Here is an 18,315-nt window from a genome sequence, read left to right on the forward strand (position 1 = left end):
TTCAAGTACCCAAATACAAAATCCTTGAACCTTTCAAATTCCTTTAATTTTAACATTGAGATTACATTACCTATAAATGGAAATCATCACTGGAATATTGTAACAAACAAATTCCTTAAACGCCGTCTCCCCACAAAAAAATATGTATATTCAATTATCAAACAAATAATTAACTAATGCACATACTACAAACGACATTTCTAGAACTATTTTACTATACAGCAATTTAAGGCCAGCGCCAGTGCCAATTGCTATTACGCATTGTTTCAGATTTCACCTGTTCCAAGAGGTTGCCTCGAGGTATCTCCGGTTGCCCAAGCTTGATAATCTTTCACAAGCTGATTTATAAAAACATATAACAAATAAATCAAATTCATAAATTGTGCAGTATCAAAATCTAAACAAAATTATATCTGACAAGCAGTTCATCATTGAACCATAAACTCTAGCTACTGGTAGTTCACTCAACAAGCTTGTCTAAGTTGAACCTATAAAGAACCAATGGACTGGAATGAAATCAATAATAAAGTAAACCATAAAAAGATTGGCTTAATTGTACTTTTTTCTCCCAAAGTTACACAATTTCACGAATTTTGCCCCAAAGAATTTTTTTTCACGAATTTTAGCCCCAAATTTACAAAATATTGCAAATTTTGTCTATATGTACTTAAACCGGCACAATTAAGACAATTTTGTAGTGTATATTCCATTAAACTGCTACAAAATTTTCTTAATTGTGACAATTTAAGTATGTGAGAGCAAAATTCACATACACAAAAAAAATCTTCAGGGATAAAATTTGCAAGATTACGCAAATTTGGAGACAAAATGTGAAATTTTAATCCTTGAAAACACAACGTACAAGACTAACACCTTGCATTATTAGAAATTTAAAATATGCTAGCATATACCCATTTAATTTTTACAAAAAGTATTTTAGTAAGTTAAATTAATACTTCAATTTCCTTAAAGTACACTCAAGGCCAAAATAAGTGGTTGTATTTTAGCATTTCAATAGTGGCTTTGCTAACTTTATTATTAGGAGTATTTAGCAAGTTCTAACTTCAATTTTCTTAAAAGACACCGAAAGAGTATCTTACTAAAATACTCCTAGCAAAGGAGTATGATAACAAATCCTGAAAATCATTTTGCGTTGATTTATATAATTATAATGTCATAGATATTGGAAATAATTGGTTAGTCAAATACAATCAAGTTCAAAAGCAAGTTGTATCAACTACCCCATGGAAAATACTAGTTGCAGTGATAGCAAAGTAAAATGACAATGAAAGAAATAAAATAAGAAAATCTGGTCAAAATATCTCAATCTCAACGTGAAGTGCATATAGAAACAAATAACAGGAAGAAAGACAAACAAAAAGTTCGGAAATGAGAAATGAAATGTCATGCTTTCTGTATGCTACTTTAGGTCTTGCCTAAATACAGTAGTCCACTTTAAGAAAGAAAAAGAGGAATGTATTAATGATGGGTTCCATAGCAAGTTAGCATCACTTAGAATACAATCTATGAAATATGAATTATAAGGTTTTGCGAAAGCAATATCTATGACAAACAATCTATTTCTTTATTCTACATTATTAAATAAACAATCAGATTTTATGTGATGTTATAACCAGGTGCAAAACACAAAACGGGGAAAAGAAAAAAAGACAGAATTAAAAATGGTTCGACATACAACAAAACAATAGGCTCATGTCCATGAGGCAACAAAAAGAAAAATACGAGTAGCCACTCAAACCATAATCCTAGAACAATCATACTTTTATTGTGCTAGAGATTTACATCACTCTACAACCTATTGGCTCAATCAAAGAAATACGCAATAATCAAATAAACATGCGAGAAAGCTACTCAAACCATATTCCTAGAACAATCAAACTTTTGTGAGAGATTTATAATAATCTGCAGCCCATTGGCTCAATTCTTCCTTTCCGGCATAAAATCTCTACGAAAGTGAAAACATGGTTTAGCCTTTCAATGAATTTTGTGTAATATTACATTGTGTTTCACTAGTGACAAACATCGATACAACTCATGGCATTAAATTGTTAGTGTGAAGCAGGTTCCAAAGTGAATTCTATTTTTAAGTTCGAGTTCGGGTTTGGCCCAGCATCTGACCAACCCAAAATGTTTTCACTTTTTTATAGACGTCTGGTGCAGTTTTTCTAACAGCAGAATAGGCCCATGCACTAAAGCCAATTAAAAGCATGGAAACTAACAACCTACCAATCAATAAAAGAACCATACTAAAGGTGCTTGCTCGATGTCAAGTGACCACAAGGTAGACAAACCAAATTCCAAAATTGCTAAAACTATTGTTAAAGAATAACCATTCTGAAGAGTTGTCATCAAATCCTCCCCAAGAACCATTATTCCAGTTTCATGTGTATCTGAAATATAAAGTTTTCCAGCTGATGAAACTACTTTAACAAATGAGTGAATAATCAGAGGAAACAAGACAAAACCAGATAGATCTGCAATTTTACAGAGTTGTGTCATTGTTCCACCAAGTAGCATGACATTTATTATTTCAGTTGCAATACTTTCAAAAAGATCAGCACCTCTAGCAGCATAATATCCCACATTGTCACCAACCAGATCAACATAAGCAGCAGGGTTCCTAGAGTCATCTTTAAGTATTCTCTGTTCCACTTTTCCAACAAGATCTGCACCAACATCAACTGCCCTTGTGTAATTTCCACCACCCAACTTAGCAAAAAATGCATCAAAGGAGGCACCAAATCCATATCTAAGTAGAAGAAGAGACACAGTTTCCATTTTGTCCCTACTTTCTCTAAAACTTTTTCAACAACCACCATCATGAATATGAGTTATTTAGCGTGTGCACAAGATAGTCATGCACGCAGTTCTCAGCCACTATTTCCTCTAAGAATTCCTTCCTCTTGCCCTTCTTCCTAATAATTTTACAACTTAGTCGTTGCTTTGATAGCAGCTCAAGCGATGTATGGTGGTGGCAGAAACTTTTCGGGCCACCATAGCATGGCATGGGTCCGGTGGATTTTGTGGAGGAAGCTCAACTGGGCATTCATCACTAATGGCAGCCCATCTGCCTCCCATCTTTGCTTTTCAATTGTGCGAACTGCAAGAAGGATTTCTCCCTCCATCTTCTTCTGACATATCTCTGATGGTCCTGGCTTGATTAGTATCGTTGCAAGTCTGGTGTTTGGTGGCCCTGGGGGAGCTGGTGGTTTGTCCGATCCATGCACAACTTGCTTCATCAAGGTCATAGTCAGTTCATTCAATTGTTTTACCTTCATCTCCTCCGATGTCTGTTTTGATGCACGCATAAGAGGCTTGCACTCCTTCTTTTCCTGCACCCATATAGAGAATTGTTTCTCCTATTTTTGGTTCCTCCTGTGTCTTGGATTGATTCCTTTGATGAGAATGGGTTTCTTTGGTTTGACTCGAACCTATTTTTTTCATACCTCTTCATCTCACCAAGAACTTGAACATTCGTCCAATCTTCCTATATTGGCAATCGCTCGCTGCTATCACTATCGCCAGTCTCTCTCTCCAAATCTTCAAGTCAAAGCTACAAAAAAATGATTCCCAATCTAGATCTAGGTACTCATTAACCAAGAATGAAACCAACACATTGCCACACCTTCCATACTCATGAATGCCCAGTGCACCTTATGGAAGAAGGGATTTTTTCAACCTCAGGATTTTCAGCCTTAGCAATCCACTTAATGGGGTCTGTCCCCATAAAGTCTGGTAATTCCACCATTTTGACCAACACGTCCTCCATCTCCAAAAACATTGGCTTCACCTCGAACATTCGGCAAGTCGGACCAATTGTTAGGAACCAAATTTAAGTTAAACTAAACTAATTATTGATTGAAAATATACGTATTACAAGACAAACAATTGTATTCCCAGAGCAAAAGCTCCTCAAAGAAGACATTCCCTTTCTGCCCAAGTCAGAGCATACACTCTAGACTCCCCAATTGAAAATACAAAACTCCACACTCCTTTCCTTCTCTCCTCCTTACCTATATAACATATTCCATTATCTTTTTTTTATTTTTCTCCCCCCCATGACTAACTCTTCCCTCTTTTCCCACCTAATTTGATTCTAAGTGGGACTTGTATATCTGGGCTTGTGGTAGAGAACCTATCAATATTCAATCTTTTGGATTTGAAACATGATCAAAAAATTTATCTTCCTTCCACTTCTCTTCTACTTTCCTCCTACCAAACAACCTCAGCTTTCACTCTATTCCTAACATACTTCACTTGTCTTCTCTTCTCTTCTCTTCTCTCTATTTCTTTCCTCTCTACCAAATACTACCTAACAGATAATTAAAGCATTAGCATAAGATAGGATAAAGGCTAACAAAAAAATTCCAGATACAATTTATAAGAGAAGCAGATGTCTGGATACAAAAATAACATGGCAAATCTGAAAATGATCAGACCCCCAACAACCACCAATGACAAATTCCCAAATAGCCTGAAAAAAAATGCCTCTACTGTCAGTGGGCTCTGAGTTAAAATTGCTAGATGACAGTAAGCAATTCAGTCAACTTGATTCTGATTGCTCTTAGGACTTCATTACAAAGCAGGAGCCTGCTGAATCTGAATTAGTTCAATTGAATGATCCAGCAGAATCTTATATAAAACATCTGGTTGCCTCTGGTTAGTACTTTGATTCATGGGATAAATCTCTATTAAGAGGGGGCACATTTGCAAAGCCTATTTGCCACTCAGTTTTTTGGAAGAATCTCAGAAGAAACTGGTCAAGGAGAATGAAAGATCCAGAAAGGATCAAAATAAGAACAAGTTATAGCACAAGGTTTTGCTTGATTTGTTAAATGAGGCACTTTCCATTGTTCTTGGACCACCTTTGACATTGTCTAGATTCAGAAGGAAACTAAGCAATTTCTTCAAGCAGCCTCCAGCATGTGGAAATGAACTACTGAAGTTATTATGGGACATTGTTCTTGTTTCCTTATGTTCTGTATGTAACACATCTTATTCACTTGATAGTTTGGTGGCACAAGATCTAGGATCTTTCTCCTGTTCTCGGCTAATAAACGATCAGATTGATATATTTGAAAGAGAGATGGCATGTTTTATCACTGATGATTTGGTTGAAGAACTCACAAAGGATATGCTCTTGTAGGTGTAGTGTGAACCGTGAAGTATTATTTTCCTTTTGTTAAGAAAACACATTTTCCGCATTGCACCAAGGCATGTACATGATTACCCCATATAACCAAGATGAAAGATTAATTTCTATTAATAAAAACAACCAGAGCCTATGGCTCCGATCCACTGAGAGACTCTCCTGAGTAAATTAATACAATCAGCATGAATGCTCCCCGTATTCACTGACTGACCTATTAACAACATGATTCTAACAGAATTCCCCGCATATGTCCAACTCAGCATTTATTCTCTCTCCCCCCCTGGGCCCACTTTCTTCCTTCTAGAATATACCCTCCACATGATGGTCCTCTCGGGTTGAAGTCCAGCATCTGATCCAATCCTTGCTCATAACCAGAATTGGGCCCCAGGTTCCCATCACAAGACCAGTTTATCATGATTAGTTTTCATGGCCTTGTTAATGAGGCAACAATTCAGTGCCAATATGCAAGTACAACCTTCTACACCTTGCCACATTTGGTTGGACCCTAACTATCATAATTTTAAGGAGGCTTCAGTGGCAGAACATTTGAGTTGGGATAAAGATTAGGCATATCAAGTTTGGGGACTATTTTTCAAGGTTGGGCAGATTTGCTTGATTGGTTTCTTTCTGTGATTTTGTATTTTTCCCTTATGTAGTTAAGGAGGGTTCCTTATCCTCCCATTTCTTAGTGTTTTTTTTCTTTAAATGAATTTCTTCTTTTACCCAAAAAGGAAAAAACATATCATTATAATCAAATTTGTACAATACAAAATATATTAAAATTTAACAAACCTGTGTCATAAAACGGGGAAGCATAATCCTGAGTATTTGTTCAAGGACTTGCGTTCCAGCTGATTCAATTGCTTGCTTTGGTATTGCTTGGAAAGCAAAAGGGATTTCAATGCTTACCTGGACTCCACATAGCATCCAAAGAAACTTTTAACTTGAACCGCACAAACATAAAATTGCAAGAAAATGAAAGAAAAATAGAGTACTACCTCAATTATTGTGTCTGATGTGAGTTTCTGCACCAATGACTTATCAGAGTTACTATCACACGATATCCGGTTCACCATTATAGCTGCATTACCATATTAAAGTATTGAAAAGGCATTCCTGAAAGTAGCATAAACCAAACAGCATGACACCCTACAGGTTTTTATTTTTCTTTTCTCAAGAAGAGTACAGCTAAATTATCTCAGCCTCTGTTGTAAATAAGGAAGTATACATATAGAGTCAGAATCATCACATTTATTGCTTCCAATGAATAGCCAGTAAACTAGAATAAAAAACAGTACTGAGCAGAATAAGCATTGATATCCTTGCATACCAGTTTAGCTATTCACACTGTAGTTCCATGTTTTGCTTTGTTTTGCAAACAATTTGACAAGACAGCAGTTTCCAAGAAATCACATATATCACAGCCCATGTAAGCAAGTTAAACCCAACAGTCTTAATGATTATGTCACATCGTCATACAATGTCCTCCCATTAAGTAGAAGAGTAAAATATATAATACTTAGTAAAACATCCAACATTTTTTTCATTTAGCAAGGATGAAGTTGTTTTACAGGGATTTAGAATTATTTATTCTTAATACACACAAAAAGGGGGGGGGGGGGGGGGGGGGAAAGCTTTCTATCAAACATAATTAATCACAGTTTTATATTCCTCCCCACGTTCATAACTGAAGCTGCAAAATTGCAATTTTTAAGGTTTCCACAACCCCTTTGCAATGGCAATTGCAGCAGCACTTATTTGCCCGCAATTTTGTTAATCAAAATTCAAAAGGCAACAACAATCACAACCACAACCACAGTTTAAAACTATGCACATTCCCATATGCATCAAATAAAACTCACCATCAAATTTGTCGTTCTGTGCAGCAACTATCGGTGACCCCTCAAGCTGTTATCATTAGTCAAACCAGAAAATAAGAACAAATAACTACACTTTAAAACAAATAAATAAATGAACCACTAGGGTCGCTCTAGTAGTGAAAGATTAGGATAATACAAAAAAATAAATAAATAGAGTAAATAGCCAGTTCGATTCTCATTGCGGTGAGCGTTTGAGCAACGTCACATTAGTTCCTAAAACTAAGAAAATGTTAAACAAACTCTTAAATTTAATTACTTAAAGCCATTTTGCTCCTAATATATCAATATAATCACTTTAGTCACATTTTTTTTATAGTTTTAAACTAATGTGATTATAAATTTGCACTTTGAATGATAGACACCTTCCAAATTCGGGGACCAAAGTGACAATTTACTCAATAAATAAACAATAAAAAAAAACACAGTACTAAAGTAAATTCAGCAACACGAGTTCAGAAATTGGTTAGACTTAGACACCTTGCAAGACAAGAGCTTGATGCAACAGCCATCAGGCTGCTCTTCCACCTTAACCAACAACACCGGACAAACCTCAAAGGCGAAGAACTTGATCCTATAAACGTAACACCTAAAGGTGTCGTCGTTCACCCGCTCAATCCTCTCCGCGTCCAACACAGAATACTGACTCGCCGGCAACCGCATGTACTCAACTGCACACACCATGGAATCACCAAAAATTTCAAGTGAAAAATGTTAAGAACAAGAAAAGGAAAACAATTAATTAATTAATTAACATGGGTCTGGCATTACTTAGGGGGCGTTGGAGTTGCCGAACCGAAAGGGACTCCTTGCGGCGAGCGACGAAGCGAGCCTTGTGGGTCGGAGTGGCCGAAGCACGAAGCGAAGAAGGGCGTGGGGACTTAAGGGCGCATTGGGTGCAGAGAAAGGAAGGAAGAAGAGAAGAAGAAGAAGAAGAAGAAGAAGAAGCCATCCACCAAAGTGATGAGTAATAGATGGATAGATAGCTCTGTTATGGGACACTGCAAGAGCTATGAAGGAAGGAAGAAAGACATGGTCACAAAACGTGAGCCAAGAATGAGCGCACGTGACTCACGTGACAAGCTTTTATCTTCTTTTAACAGTGGTTTGAGCTTGAAGGCGTAATATACTGTTTTTGTTTTTGTTTTTATTTTATTATTATAAATGAATATTAATTTGTATAAAAATATATATTAATTATTGTACTATCTCAAATATAATCTGAGATGAGCTCGTTGAGAGGTGTAAAAGTGAAAGATAAATATCTGACTTATTTGGATAAGTTCATAAAAAATCGATTCGAATAAGAATATATAACTCATGTCATTCTTAGAGGGGGATTTGGTATTCACTAAGACACGTACCATATTGGGTTAAGACATTAGCCAATTATCAATCTATCTATATAGAATTGAGTAACTTGACCTCCTAGAGTATATATGTATTAATCCAATTTGAGTCTCATATCTAGTACTAAATCTTATCTTTATTAGCTAAAGATCATGTAATCAAATGATAAATAATTACCCTATCAAATCCCGAAATCCTCAAGGCTCATGAACCTATAAACAATCAACTATAAATATTTTAACCCTAGGGTAAGGACGGAAAATTATACTTTTAAATGCTTTGACTTTATTTGAGCGCTTAAACAAAATCCTAGACATTCTCCAGACCGAAACATTTTGGCACTCACCATGGGTCTACAATGAAACCTTCTCCTACATCTCAAAGACTATTAATTGAGAAAGGTGTAAGGAGGTTATGGTGGAGATGGCAAGGAGACCGACGTCAAATCATGAAGCTCGACATCTAACAATGGGGAGATGATGACCTTGATCAATGATTTGAGGGATGAGAACACTCAAGCAAGGGAGAGAGAAGATGTTATTAGAAGGGAGAATAAAGAAATTCGGCGAAGGGCGGATAAAATGCAGGCACCAATACAAGCTAACCTTAGGTCGATACATGGAGATGTGATGGTAAAAGTGCCAAGGGACTTTAGACCCTTTTTAGAAGCAATCAAGGCGGAGTCATTCCACGAGACCATATGGTGCCCCAAATTGCTTTGTTTGATGGGACGTAGGACCTAAGTGAATATCTGAAGGATTTTCGCGCCCAAATGTTGATCTATGGAGGAAGCATGGGAGTGTGGTGCAAGTTGTTCATGGGAACCTTAAAGAAAGTGACTTTGGATTGGTTTAATGGCATGTCAGATTGGTCCATAACCAATTTTGATGTATTCAGTCATTTATTTGTGGCCCAATTTGCCACGAATAAGAAAAAAAAAAACCTATTATGTTGAACATATTCGATTTAAAGCAACAATGAGGGGAGTCTTTAGAAGATTTTTTTTCAAAGGTTTAATGAAGTTTCATTAAAGATTTCATCTTTGGATGAAAAGATAGTGGTTATAGTGTTCCAAAAGGGTTTATGATCGAGAAGTTTTAACGTTTTCTTAAAAAAGATGAATTACCAAATAATAGTCAAGGTAAGAGCATTTTCTCTAAGCCACATAAAGTCGGAGGAAGGGTAGATCAATAAGAGCAGCTGAAAACCAGAATTTGGTTGTAAAAAGTAAAGAAAAGAAGAATCATTTGTGTTTGCAATCTGATTGAAATAAGAGAAAAGATTGTTACATCCAAGAAGAGAGGAAAATGTTAGACAATTGAGTTTTGGAGGTTTGTAGAAATACGAGTGCGTGGGGAATTATGAGTAGGAAAAAAATTAGTTGGGGGAAAAAGAAAAAAGAAAAACGATAATTCAAAAAAGAAGAAAGTTTGGGGAAGAAAAGAAGAATGTCATATAAAAAGAGACAAAGAAACTAGTGTTGGCTAATCACATCCAAGAAATTCAATACCCAACATAGTTGGTAAATGTGGTAATGGTGAATAAGAGTAATGGAAAGTGAAGGATATGTATCAACTTCACAGACTTGAACAAGGCTTGCCCAAAGGATTTATATCATTTACCTAACATAGACTACTTAGTTGATGATGCGTCAAGATACAAGCTTTTAAGTTTCATGGATGCCTACTTGGGTTATAATCAAATCCGAATGCATTTAGCAGATGAAGATAAAGTGACATTCATTGTAGTTCAAGCTAATTATTGTTACAACGTCATGCCTTTCAACTTGAAGAATGTTGGAGCCACATATCAAAAGTTGATGGAAAAAGTACTAGCAAACCAACTTGACAGAAATGTATAAGCATATAAGGATGACATGGTGGTTAAATTCATCAATGTTAGTTGACATTTTTTCGACCCCCAAGTTTGTTTGATACTATTGGTAGGTACCAACTTAAGTTGAATCTGGACAAGTTCCCTTCGAGTGTACAAGTAGGGAAGTTTCTGGGTGTCTTATTGACTCATTAAGGGATTGAAGCTAATTTGGATTAGTGTTCAACAATGTGTGCAAGAAAGCAAGCCGCATCAGATAAATCTTGCCTAATCACACTTCGGACAAGCTTCTAAACTTTTGTATATTTGAATTTCCTTGTATTGTTGCACACTTTTGCTTATGAGATCAGATTACATACTCAAATTTTCTCTAAAAAGATCTTAGTTTTCTAAAGGGAGAAACTTCTCCTTAAGTTCTTTTATCAAATATCCCTTTTTGTGCCAAGAACTTTCACTTGCTCATCTTCAAGATTTGGAGTGGCGCATTCGTCTTCTTCCTATTTCCATCTTATTTGTTATGAATTGGAGTCTTGAATCCATGGAAAAGATTAGGAGCTTCAACAAACCCTAGAGGAGGAGAAACAACAAGCATCTCCACTACTAATTTCATCATCTTTAGTATCAAAGCTTGCTTCTTCCATGGAAGTGCTTTCTTCTCTCGTTTTTATGTTGTCTATTTGTCTTATTATATTTCTTGATTTCATTGTTTCTTAGATCTAAATTTTTGCACATTAATTTTTAGATCTAAAATTTGTCTCCAAATTTTGGTTCAAATGCATGCTAGTCTAGTTTATATGGACCAAATCTTCATTATGTTGTGTTGGATTCCTTGTGCCTTAATTTTTTTTGTGTTTTGAATTTGTTTTTGATATTTAAAATCTAAAGAAAAAAATCATAAAGTATGAGTTCTAGGAATTATTTTTAAATTTTTGAATCTATACATATTGTCTAGAAGTCATGTATAGTTCTTTCTTGCTTATCTTTTCTTAATATTCTATTCTTGTAACCTGATTTCCAATTTCTTTAAATTGGCCTTATAATTTTTTTTTGCAAAAGGATTAGATTATTTCTTATACTCTTATTTCTGAATAATATTCTGCTTGTAAAAAAAAATTAGCCGAGGAAAGCTACAGGCACTGTTAATTTAAAGATAACACCTACCATGTAGGTGTTTCTTTTAACTTTTTGAATATAATATAAAATGCTCACCTCTCCCGACGTTTTTCTTCAATGGCCTGGGCAGGTGTTTTATGTAATATGAAATGCCCCCAACATTTTTTTTTTAGGTTCGTTCCTGGAGTATTCACTACCGATAACAGTGATTAATTTCCTTCTTACGTCGGAGGTACTTCAAAAAGTAGGATAGTTAGTCCCAAGATTTAACGCAACTGCATACACAAGGCAAGATTCGAACTCCTCACCTTGTTTTTCTTTTTAGTTCAACCTAGTAGCATTTTATTTGAATTGTTGCCAACTGGCAAAAATTATTCAATCTGGCAAATAATTTTTAATAATTTATTTTAAAATTTTAAATTATATTTTTATTTATGTTGACAAAAAGCCGATTAGCGAAGACAAAAAGGAGCGGTGCGATGGTAGAGAAGGAAAATAAGAAGGGCGAATCGGGAAAAATAAAGAAATAAAGAAAAAAGAAAAAATGTAAAAAAAAAAATCAAAATCACTCATTTAAAAATAAGAAAAATTACAAGGATCTCCTTTAAAGTCTTTTTAAATAACATACATCTGTCTTCTAATTTTTTAATAAACACTAACTTTTTCTTCTAATTTTTTAATAAACACTATTTTTTTTTATTTAAATCACACGTATTTTCTTTTATATAAAATAACATTATTTATATATTATTTAAAAATAACAAATTAATAAAAGTGCTAATAATTAAATAAAACTTAAGTCTTACTCAATTTTAACTCTCAAATTATAAAATATGCCGACTTCAAAAAATAATTTAAAATAACAATGAAAAATTATTTCTAAAATTAAAAAATAATAAAAATTTCATAAAAAAATATAGCATTGGACATAATTCAAAAATGAGGATAGATACATATAATTGATAATATATAAATTAAATTTTATTTTCCTTTCTTTTCTTACTTTAACTTATGATATTATTATTCTAAGGAAAGTGTAAGGAAGATGAATGATTTTTAAAAATTTAAAATGATTAAAATATATATATATATATATATATATATATATATATATATATCATTTAAATAATCATCAAGGTTATCCCTTTAAAATAACTATGGAACGTTGGAGAACATCTTTCTCACAGGTCTTCCACCTTAAAATTTGTCTTTTTTTTTCTTCTAAATCTGTATTTCATTTTTCTCGCCCTCTCCTCTCTTTCTCCCATCCCTTGCTATTTTAACTTTTATTTTTCTTTCACTTTCTTCTATTTTCCTATTTCTCTCTCCTCTATATGCATGTTAACTTAAAAAAAAAAATAGCAATAAGTTTTTAAAATTAATAAATATTTAAAAACTTGACTAATTTAGTTTCATGATATTTAATATAAAAATGTCAATACACATTTATAAATCAAGTTTACATGTTGTAGAATTTTAATTGTCCTATCCAAACCAAAAGTTTAAAATTTAAATTAATTTATTGAAACAAAATATTTAATGATCAATCAAAATAATTCAAATTTTAAATTTAAAACTCATCATCCAAATACAAATCTAAGTGCATAATGTGGATCCACGCATTTAAAATAGAATTTAAGGTATGGCTTGCATAAACTTGTGAGAAAATGAAGTTGAGCTTCCCAAACATTAAACAATGTAACCACATATAACGCTTCATATTCTTTAATCCAGTATTGACAAGAGTATATAAAAATTTCACTAGAAGTACCAAACACCAAATGCTTACTACCACCATCAAAACTGAGAAACCAAAATAGGAAACATGGGTCTAAAATAGAATAGAAAAGTTGTGTCTAACTATGGAAACTTTAACAGCTAAAATAACAACTGCAGCCATATGGAAAACTGTCCCCTAAAAGTCATCTAGTAATTCTGTGAATAATCAAAGCTCAATGGGCGTTGGCCAAATGGAGCCTGCAAAGCAGCAAAAAATATAGGTAACATACATGATAAAAGATAGATAAACTATATTCTACAAACATCTAAAGGAAACAATATATTTTAATCCTCGCATCGGAACAGAACTCGTTCAAATAAACTTCTTCAAAAGCACTTTTAAAAAGAAAAAATAAGGGAAAATAAAATAAACTTGTTCATATACTAAAATTGGTTTATGCATAAATTAATTTGTAAAAACTCTATCATATAGCTTCTCCAAAAAATTACAAATAAGATTATATATGAGTCTGCTTTTTTAAACTTAAAAATAAGTGTTTATAAACAAGTGGTTTTAAAAAAATAAATTCTTTCAAAAGCAGATAAGAGTTGCTTCTTAAAGAAAAAGGCAGAAAACTACTTATTTAAAAAAAAGAAATACAAAAGTTTAGACAAACACATAAAAATAAAAATAACAAGTACTTATTTTATTAAAAAGTGTTTTAGAGGAAAAAAATTTTAAACAAACACACCCATCAACTAGTTTTAACTTATGAAAAAACTTATTTCATTTTTTCTCTCATATTTTTTTTCCTCTTAGAAGTGTTACTAGAGAAGTTTATCCAAATAAGTCCAAATTTATTAGCCTTGCTTGACAATAGTCAAAATATGTATCAAAAAAACACTACAACTACAATATGAATGTACAGCCATTTCGATCCACCCTCTCCCCCAACGCAATTCAATTCGTAGTAGTTTTATAAATAAAATCAGCCAATCAATACAATTCTATGAGCAGTATGTAACAAGGAAATTGAAAAAATGCAAAGGAAAGAGCCACAAGACATTAAACACGCATGAAAGCTGAAAGAAGGAACCCCTGAAAAGTAACAATCCGGAGATGGAAAATGAGGTTTTCAATTTCATATGTAATATTAATCCACAAAACCTAAAATTGATAAGAAAATTAAAGATTTTTTCTAGCATGCCCTGGTATTTTAAGGCTAAAATATGAAAGCCACTGAAGAATGTTGTGAACACCAAAATAAGACTTCCTGTTGTCCCAGTCAATTTTGGGGCATATTATTGAGATGCATGTATATAAAAGGATAACAATTTGAGAGAGAGAGAGAGAATCATACAATGTCAAATGTGGTACTAATTTTTTGATGTTCAAATAATAGGAACAGAAAACCACTCATCACATTCAACAGCATATCAAAATTATTAACTGGTGATTACCTGGAAAACAGCATGTCTAAATTGGTCATATGAATGTGCATACATCATTGCAGCGCTTGGCCATTGTATGTAAGCGGCATCACAAGATGCCTGATTCAATGCCGTGACACCAAAAGGATTCATCATAGGGCTTGAAGGAGGTCCATAGCCAAGTGAAGCTTGACTTTGTGACATCTGACTCAACTGATTAAAAGCAGTGTCGTACTGCACAAATGGAGGTTGAACTTGTTGCAAATTAAAAGGCATCAAGTTAGGGGAAGAAGTTGGAAAACTCCTAACATACCTGCATTAATAATGTGATACAATCTGATAAATAAACTCTTCAGAATAAAATTTAAAACTCAATTAAAACAAATCAGCCACCAAATAAGGGAAAAAAACTGATGATATCTATAAACATCACAAGTGTATGTGCAAAACAAAGAAGTGGGCATGCCAAGGCTTGCCTGGAAACAATGCTGGTGAGCACTGGGTGTCAGTACTTTGTGTTGAAACTTGAAACAGGTGAGAAAGCAGTGCATGTTGCATGAATAAGATTAAAACACTGTTTAAAATGATATTAAAAAAGGGAGGGGAGGGGGTAAAAACATGAAAATAACCTCAAAAAAATTGTTAACAAGTGGGCATAAAGGGAGTTTTATCCTCATTTCAACATGGCAGCCACAACAGCTGCAGACTATTGCAACTTCAATCATGACACATGCAATACAGGTTTCATATACAAGCCAGCTGCAATGCAATAATGCTGCTATCATGCACTATCGATAACTATATCATATACTAACAAGTACTACCTCTGTCACCTTAATAATGGACTTTTTATCCACTATTATAATAAAATGTTTAAAAAACTTAGTGGTCACGGTGTCACTGTTGACACAGATGCATTAATGCAAGACAGGTTTTATTTTTGAGTATGCACATCACAGCAAAAAGGCCAAACAACCATCTGTATGCCATTTCAGCATTCATTGCCAAGATAACTCTCAAACAAATAACATAGTACAGTGATAGAACAAACCTTCCATAGCTACGATCATAATCTGGATCACTGCGATCCTTCTCCCTGTCTCTGAAGATGGCAACACGAGTAGAATTAATGTCCCTATCACTAGTGCATTTTTCTGAATCAACCACAGCAGTCTTGCTAGTTTCTTTCTCATCCTTGCTTATAAGAAAATTTTTCTCATCTGTTGAAGCCTGGGAGAGAGTATCATCTGAATCACAACTTCTAGAGCTACTAAAAATGCGTGCTCGGGCCCGATCATATTCCTCCTTCCTCTCTTCCACACTTCTAAGAGGATTTCCTTTCTTTCCAGCTTCATTGGCTTCATTTAAACTGGTTTTATTAGGCCTAGGCCTTATGGCAATTTTTATCAGCTCAGGCTTATCTTTTTCCAACTGTTTAGCAGGTATTTCAGATAAGCGGACCACAGGATACCTGCTTTCCGCTATCTTTCTTACCATAATTCTGGTTCCCTGGCTATCTAAGCCATTATCCTGAACCACTGTTTGCATACCATAGTGTTGAGCAACACGATGAGCAGCCAGTCTGAGATATGAAGAAGGGAAATGTGGAAACTCAAAGTGCTGCTGATCTGCATTATTCAGGAACCTCTGGATATCTAGCTCCATCCGCAAAACTATAGTAGAGGAACAAAAAGTAGATAATGAAAAAGAAAAATGTCATATATAAAATAACAAAACGGAGGAAAACTTAAAACAAATAACCCAAAAATATAGCTAGAAAAGATATATTAGTAGGGGAAATTACAGTCATGTGACTCATGTCAAATGAATGTTGACAACCACATTATCAAAGAAAAACTGCTTCATCTCCTATAATAATGCTCCTATATCCTAATTCAACAGCCCTATACCAAGCAAAATATGTTACATACATGCATACAAATACAAGGTAAACAACTTATTCTCAGGTTCAGTTCCTTTTGACACAACCTTTTAGACACAATCTACATGACCACAAATACCATGGACACTTACGAAAACCAAAAGGCACATTATTTATCAAAATTGTGGCTCTTTCCATTTTATACAACAATTTTCTAGGCTTAAGACTTCTCTACATGTCCTCAATTATCATGTATAAATGAAAGTTATTATAACGCCTTTGCAATCTAAAACAATACACACCGGATGACTACAACCTATTCCAGCAGCATGTCGCCTAAATCCTATTTCTAGATAATATTTGGAATGGAGAAGTGAGTTATTATTAATTGGTCCACGGAGGGTGCAATCTTCATAAAATCTCAAACTATATAGATGCTACACTAAAACCGAATTTGTTAACTTCAGAATTCAAGATGCCTCTCTTATCACCCCCAATTACTCCATCAAATTTACATGGAGGCACACATATATGACCTACATACATTCTAATGATCCTATCTTTAGGAAAGTGAAGTTACCTGCAATGAACTTAGGACCATATTACAGCAACAATCAAACCTTATAGCTTATACTATTTGGTGGGATCTATTAGACGGATGGAATTATGCTATCATGCTTCATCACACACCAAATTTCAGTAACATAAATGGGTACAATTCAACAGCCCTAGTAATGGTGTCCAAATTTCTCATTCCCAAACCAACTCCACAAAATTGAACTTCGCATTCAGATTTTTATTTTCTATAATCATCACAATTAGATAGGTACTTACCAGAAGCATCCCAGATCTAGCATAACATAACCTATCCACAACCCCAATAATAAATTAAAAACAAAAACTTGGCTCATATCAATAAAACCCCAAATTTAAAAATAAAAAAAAATAAAAATAAAAATAAAAAAAAACCACCTCAAGCTAAAATCTTGCAGCATACCCATTAACCAGAGCATCAAAACAAACAAAACCCCCAAAAGCACAAACTCAGAAACGACATAAAAACTGGCATACGACACGAAATTAAGATTTAACAGACAGAAAGAGAGAGCACTGACTGGTGACACGGTGACGAGGGTTCTGAAGAGCCTCAACCAAGAAAGGGTCAACCATTGACTCCTTATCTTTGAACCCGGAAACGACGCCGTTTGACACAGACGAGGAATCCATGGTTAGAATTACAACACAAAAAAAATGGCGGCTTCCAGAAACTTCTACCTCTTTTTTTAAAAAATTTTTGTTGAGGTTCCTTCTGAGATGGGTCAAAAGGAAGAAGAAGAGGAAGAAGATGTGTGGCCTGACATAGGAGAGAGAGAGAGAGAGAGAGGTAAAGAGAGTCTGTTCTTGGTTATTTGCTGAACCTCTCTCCGTTTCTCTCTCCACCAATTAGGAGAGAAAGAGAAGTCTGAAAAGGAAACTGAGGAGAATATATAGGGATAGATGGATGGATGGATGGATGGATAGTTAATCAAATCTTAGATGTCTAAAGGCCACATAGAAAGTCACACTCCAACTTCTCCATTACTAGGGTTCGCTTGTGTTGTGTGTATGCAAAAAGGAAAGTAAAATATGTTTCAAGCCTCAAGAGACCAGGAATTTTAACATGCCACCAAAATTATTTTCTAACTTTAATTAATTGGACTTTCTTCACTATGATAATTTACTTAAAATACCCATCTTAGTGTATTATATATTATTATATCTTTTTATCAAGGTGTATTTAAAGTTTTTTTTTAATAAGAGTTTTTGGGTCTTTTTTTTTTTTTTCTGTTTCGATTTTTTTATAGAGATAGTTATAAGAATAAGTTTGTTAAAAGGATGTGTTCATGAAAGAGCAGTTTTATTATAAATAGTATTATATCTTTTTATCATTAAAGCTT

General features: G+C 34.1%; 2 protein-coding genes and 1 pseudogene across 3 annotated transcripts; all 3 read right to left on the reverse strand.

The window, feature by feature from the left end:
* Positions 1–8,114, reverse strand: LOC109805852 (RAP release 2, galactose-binding-like domain protein, putative (DUF1997)). The gene is made up of 6 exons (XM_020368102.3): positions 7,822–8,114; positions 7,531–7,721; positions 7,036–7,081; positions 6,172–6,254; positions 5,966–6,082; positions 1–338 (listed from the first exon to the last, which is right to left on the reverse strand). The coding sequence occupies exons 1-6, from the start codon at positions 8,000–8,002 to the stop codon at positions 267–269; spliced, it is 690 nt and encodes a 229-aa protein (XP_020223691.1). The 5' UTR covers positions 8,003–8,114; the 3' UTR covers positions 1–266.
* Positions 345–5,959, reverse strand: LOC145949703 (pyrophosphate-energized membrane proton pump 2 pseudogene; annotated as a pseudogene). Its single transcript, XR_014428116.1, has 2 exons — positions 3,647–5,959; positions 345–3,574 (listed from the first exon to the last, which is right to left on the reverse strand). The product of XR_014428116.1 is annotated as a pyrophosphate-energized membrane proton pump 2 pseudogene (transcript).
* A 4,921-nt stretch (positions 8,115–13,035) lies between the features above and the next one.
* LOC109805975 (uncharacterized) lies at positions 13,036–17,975 on the reverse strand. Its single transcript, XM_020368293.3, has 4 exons — positions 17,494–17,975; positions 15,548–16,169; positions 14,527–14,809; positions 13,036–13,323 (listed from the first exon to the last, which is right to left on the reverse strand). The coding sequence occupies exons 1-4, from the start codon at positions 17,603–17,605 to the stop codon at positions 13,273–13,275; spliced, it is 1,068 nt and encodes a 355-aa protein (XP_020223882.1). The 5' UTR covers positions 17,606–17,975; the 3' UTR covers positions 13,036–13,272.
* Positions 17,976–18,315: the final 340 nt, after the last annotated feature.

Source organism: Cajanus cajan, chromosome 7 (genome assembly GCF_000230855.2).
Source record: "Cajanus cajan strain Asha chromosome 7, NIPB_CcT2T_4, whole genome shotgun sequence".
Classification (NCBI taxonomy): Eukaryota; Viridiplantae; Streptophyta; class Magnoliopsida; order Fabales; family Fabaceae; genus Cajanus; species Cajanus cajan.